The sequence below is a fragment of the Diaphorina citri genome, unplaced genomic scaffold, assembly GCF_000475195.1.
Source record: "Diaphorina citri unplaced genomic scaffold, Diaci psyllid genome assembly version 1.1 scaffold688, whole genome shotgun sequence".
NCBI classification, from domain to species: domain Eukaryota; kingdom Metazoa; phylum Arthropoda; class Insecta; order Hemiptera; family Psyllidae; genus Diaphorina; species Diaphorina citri.
This window is the reverse complement of record NW_007378121.1, coordinates 99,655-105,641: the sequence shown is the minus strand read 5'-3', so window position 1 is coordinate 105,641 and position 5,987 is coordinate 99,655. Positions and strand designations below refer to the sequence as shown.

The window sequence follows — 5,987 nt, the reverse complement described above, 5'->3', positions numbered from 1 at the left end:
TATTATTATTATTATTATTGTTATTATTATTATTATTTATTTATTGTACTCAAACTATGTACAGGGTGGCCCATTTATATTCATCGTATATGTTTTTGTTGTACAATTTGAACCAGTCATATTTTTTTATTATTGGAATTACATTTTTGTGAAGCCTAAACCTTGCAAATTTTTTCCATCAGTATTGCAAGATGATGTTGCTTAGGGGGCCTCCACAAGAGCAGATGGCGCAATGCTCGTTTTTTCGCATTTTCATAACTTTTCTCATTATTTCAGGCTAAATGATCGCTATTTCTCGTCGAATCTTGTTTAAAATCTTTCAGGGTCCATGGTTTATTTGCAAAGACTTTAGATTTTAAGTAACCTCACAGAAAAAGTCTAAAACTGTCAAGGCGGGCGATCACGCATATGGTTATAGGTAATCACAATTTTTCAATATAAGACGTCCAGGAAACAAAGCTTGAAATAAAGCAATCCTCTGTACGATTGCAGCGCATTGTGGTGGTGTGTAATATTCCTTGGTAAAAATTTGCTAACTCTCACGTTTCAAACAAGGGCTGTTTCAGAGAAATCTGAAAATAAAAAAGTTATGAGGATTTGAAATATTAATATAAATGGGCCACCCGTTAATAATAATAATAATAATAATAATAATAATAATAATAATAATAATAATAATAATAATAATAATAATAATAATAATAATAATAATAATAATAATAATAATAATAATAATAATAATAATAATAATAATAATAATAATAATAATAATATCAATATCTATATCTACGGAGACAATTTGCTAGTGACATACTTGAATTTTCGTGATTTCTGCATTATGTACATGTATGTGTGTGTGTCTGTTGTATCCAACATGTATATTGCATAACGTAGCAGTTCTCTTTAATACTGCATAAGTGCATATTGAATATCTATGTGTATGTATTATGCAGTATCTTTTGCATTTGCTCATAAAGACTTCACCATGCGTTTACGAAGTAAGGGAAACATCTTCTTGTCGCCTTAATTTTCTTGACCTTTTATCAAACAGAACTCGCACTTCGTGCTCAACCGCCCGGAGGCTTGGCGTGTTCGCTACGCGGAGTTGCGTATACGGTCGCACTGCGCCCTCCCGGGGCTTCGCGGGGTTGTGCATGGGGTCGCACTGCGCGCTCTCGGGGGCTTCGCGGGGTGTGCATGCGGTCGGGCTTCGCCCCAGAGACCAAATATCGTTCCTGAATCTTGTTTCAAAGAAATGGATTTTTTTTTAAGAGGGGGCGTCTCTTCAAACTATTGACGTAGGTTTTTTTTTTTTTAAGAGGTTTGACAGAGGGAACTGTAACTGCTATGGTCTTATCGTCCCGAAATCGAAGAGAGAAGGAAGACAGGATAGGAGAAAGCCAGCCGTTCCGAGAACGAACATTATCCCAGCAGGATAAAATCCGCCCCGGGCGGGAATCGAACCCGCAGCCTAGCGCTTACAAGGCAGACACACTACCAACTAAGCTAACTAGGCTGGCTCAAAGAAATGAAAACCTGAAAACTTAAAACTAGAGAAAATATTAAACGTAGGAAAAGTTTTGCTGGCCTCAAACCTTGTTCTCTGTGTATTTCTTTTGGGGTAACTATAAAGCGTCAATATCCTGGGAACGGTTTTGAATTTTGGTAGTTTCCGATTTTTCCCAGTAAGTACAAAAAATAAGGAATCCAATGGTGAAAACTGCCTAGTTCATCTAGAAGTAAGTTAGAATTAGTATGACTGAGTCAGTTACACAAGGGGCTGTATATGTATATTTAGGACTGCTCGGGCCTCCACCCCCCGGGGGCTTTGCGTGTTCGCTACGCGGGGTTGCGTATACGGTCGCGCTGCGCGCTCCCGGGGATTTTCGGGGTGTTCATAGGGTCGCGCTGCGCGCTCCCGGGGCTTCGCGGGGTGTTCCCAAGGTCGCGCTTCGCGCTCCCGGGGCTTCTTTATTGGTTCAAGAGATAAAGGCGTTCTAAGGGGACAAGGTGTGAAAAATGTTGAAAAACAAAATCCTTCATAACTCCGCCCCTGTTGAAAATCGGATCTGTCCAGATAGCTTTTTCTGGTAGTCCTTTAGGTCCTGCATCAACCCTTAAGCGTTGTACAGTCGTTTGCGGGACACCCTGTATATTAAGGATTACTTTACTTTATATTTATACAGGTTACATTCCTCACCAAAGAGTGTTTCGCCAGCCTAGTTAGCTTGGTTGGTACCCCGTCTGTCTTGTAAGCGCTAGGCCGCGGGTTCGATTACCGCCCGGGGCGGATTTTATCTTGAACGGGTAATGTTCGTTCTCGGAACGGCTGGCTTTCTCCTATCCTGTCTTCCTTCTCTCTTCGATTTCGGGACGTTAAAACCTTAACAGTTACAGTTCTCTCTATCAAACCATAAAAAAAAGAGTGTTTCACCATCTTTTTTTTTTCCTTTCGATTTCGGGACGTTAAAACCTTAACAGTTACAGTTCTCTCTATCAAACCATAAAAAAAGAGTGTTTCACCATCTTCGATTTCGGGACGTTAAAACCTTAACAGTTACAGTTCTCTCTATCAAACCATAAAAAAAGAGTGTTTCACCATCTTTTTTTTTCCCCCTCATACAATGTTTTGTTATCGATTGAAATTTTGAGTCAGTTTTACTATTTTATTACTTTCCTTATCCTATAGGAAGGAAAGTAGGTAATGTAATCGGGTCAAAATTTCGATGGTCAGTTTTTAGTGCCAAAACACGTTTTGAGGTCTCTAGAGCCTAAATAACTTTCCTTATCCTATAGGAAGGAAAGTAGGTAATGTAATCGGGTCAAAATTTCGATGGTCAGTTTTTAGTGCCAAAACACATTTTGGGGTCCCTAGAGCCTAAATCCAAAGTTTCAGCCATTGGTCCGTGTGTGTGCCTGTCTGTACTTTCCTTATCCTATAGGAAGGAAAGTAGGTAATGTAATCGGGTCAAAATTTCGATGGTCAGTTTTTAGTGCCAAAACACATTTTGGAGTCCCTAGAGCCTAAATCCAAAGTTTCAGCCATTGGTCCGTGTGTGTGCCTGTCTGTAAAAAAAAAATATCTCGAGAACGGTAAGAGCTAGAGACTTGAAATTTTGTATGTAGATGTCAAATGTGACAAGGATGCGACACGAAACTTTCGGTAAAGATCGGTGCAACGGTTGGCGGCATTTTACCGCTTTTTGGCGGTTTTCGGTGTAATTTAACAACATATCGGGAACGGTATGAGCTAGAGACTTGAAATTTGGTATGTAGTTTACAAATGTGACAAGGATGCAACTCAAAACGTTTGGTTGAGATAGGTGCTGCGGTTGGCGGTATATTGACCGCTTTTTGGCTGTTTTTGACCGTTTTTTTTGGCGGTTTTCAGCTATACCGACTAAACGGTTAGAGATATTGTAAAAGTTTGGCTATGAGAACAAGAACACCCAAAATAAGCATCATTCAATAGGATGAGGAAGTCGTGTGATGTTCACACCAGATTTTTTTTTTTTTTATGAAACGACGCGACGGCTTGATTAGACTCATATTGACTGTGTCATATCATGCCTATCCCGTAATATATCCAACATCAGATGGGCGATAAGACACAATATATTTCCCAATTAGTTGCTGGATCACCACAATAATACAAAAAGTACCTACCTAATCGTCTACTTTGCTCAACTCAAACGTGTACCAATGTAGTACGTTCTTTAAGACCTTTTGATGTGATGGCTATTTGATATCCGGATCACAAGGTATACAAGGTTATTAGTTCAAATATTATGGAGCTAGGGCTATTTGATATCCGGATCACAAGGTATACAAGGTTATTAGTTCAAATATTATGGAGCTAGGGCTATTTGATATCCGGATCACAAGGTATACAAGGTTATTAGTTCAAATATTATGGAGCTAGGGCTATTTGATATCCGGATCACAAGGTATACAAGGTTATTAGTTCAAATATTATGGAGCTAGGGCTATTTGATATCCGGATCACAAGGTATACAAGGTTATTAGTTCAAATATTATGGAGCTAGGGCTATTTGATATCCGGATCACAAGGTATACAAGGTTATTAGTTCAAATATTATGGAGCTAGGGCTATTTGATATCCGGATCACAAGGTATACAAGGTTATTAGTTCAAATATTATGGAGCTAGGGCTATTTGATATCCGGATCACAAGGTATACAAGGTTATTAGTTCAAATATTATGGAGCTAGGGCTATTTGATATCCGGATCACAAGGTATACAAGGTTATTAGTTCAAATATTATGGAGCTAGGGCTATTTGATATCCGGATCACAAGGTATACAAGGTTATTAGTTCAAATATTATGGAGCTAGGGCTATTTGATATCCGGATCACAAGGTATACAAGGTTATTAGTTCAAATATTATGGAGCTAGGGCTATTTGATATCCGGATCACAAGGTATACAAGGTTATTAGTTCAAATATTACGGAGCTAGTTATATTTTACTTACAGGTTTACCCGGATCACGAGGTATACAGGGTTTTCCAGGAGATGCAGGAGCCCCAGGTGTCGCAGGACCTCAGGGCCCGCCTGGACTTCCAGGACAAGCAGGTCCTAAAGGGGAGAAGGGAGACTATGGTGATATTGGACCGCCAGGACTAATGGGTCCTCCTGGACTACCGGGCCCTCCTGTAAGTTGAACATTTAAATAATACTAGTAGTTCTGTGAACTGAAGACCTCACTCAAACTCTTTTGCCAAGCCAAACGAATGTAGGTAATTATATGAATTCAATTATTTACATTTATAGAAATACATATTTAAAAAAGTATGTACCTATAGGTAAGCAGGTACGTCTTACGTAGTAAAGAGGCCAGAGAACAGGTTTTATTATTTTCGTAACAAATAATAAAAATAATAATAATAATAATAATAATAATAATAATAAATAAATTAAATAAAAAATAAAAAAAGTTCCGGCTAGGATCCAGAGAATTTTTCTAATATTTACCAGTAGTAAATTAATGTTCTGTTCTTTTCTAAAGCACTTGGTTCAAAAATGGTGTAAAAATATTGAGGAGAAAATAAGTTACGTTAACATTTATCTCCAGAAACATGCATTTTCAGCAAAAAACTGATCCTTGTTTTTGATTTTTCTTTTTTTAGTCACAATGTAGGTATGCGGTCTTGTGGAATAAGTAGAGATAAAGACTACTTGCTACTCTACAATTTTAGAGTGCATTTCAATGTCAATATTGTTATACACAGGTCAAATACAATTTAAAGTAACACCAACAACAACAACAACAACAACAACAACAACAACAACAACAACAACAACAACAACAACAACAACACCAACACCAACAAAAAGTAACACCAACAACAACAACAACAACAACAACAACAACAACAACACCAACACCAACAACACCAACACCACCAACACCAACCTTGGTACCTACATTGATACGTTGAATTCTAATGAGACAAATGTTCAAAATATCCTGACAATCAAGAATATTCAACAGTTTAACAATGTTTACTTTTTCATAAAGACCCTGGTAAAGAGACGGAGATTCCTGAGAGACGAATGAGATAAACTCAATTCATAGGCACTTATTATTCAGTTTTACTGTTTAATAGAATAGAATAAAATATACCTTGTTTATCCTGGCAGAATGAGACTGAAAAGTCCCTTTACTCTCTCAGTCTAAACAAGGTCTTATATATTTCATAGGTAATGTTTTATAGTTTATACATAATAAGTAAGGAAAAATCTTGTTTAAGTTATTTATAAAAAAAACTTGTAGGCAATGTTTTCCTATAGTTTCATCATTGTTAATTAGTTAATTTAAGTTATTTTTCTGCCAACCATTGTAAAAATGTCATTGTAACATTAATACAAATAAATTTTCTATACTACTACTACTACTACTACTTATTATTGGATACTAGGTATTTGTGTTTTTCTACTCCAGATCGGAAGAGCGCCGTGTAGGG

The 5,987-nt window shown here is 37.3% G+C and overlaps 1 protein-coding gene across 1 annotated transcript in view; it reads left to right on the top strand.

Annotated features, from left to right (window-relative positions):
* LOC103511212 (collagen alpha chain CG42342) overlaps nt 1-5,987 on the top strand; it is a gene marked incomplete in the record, with an annotated part of 61,445 nt that overhangs the window by 39,108 nt on the left and 16,350 nt on the right. Inside the window, 1 exon segment of the mRNA XM_026825048.1 lies at nt 4,498-4,676. Coding sequence (XP_026680849.1) covers nt 4,498-4,676 — 179 coding nt within the window.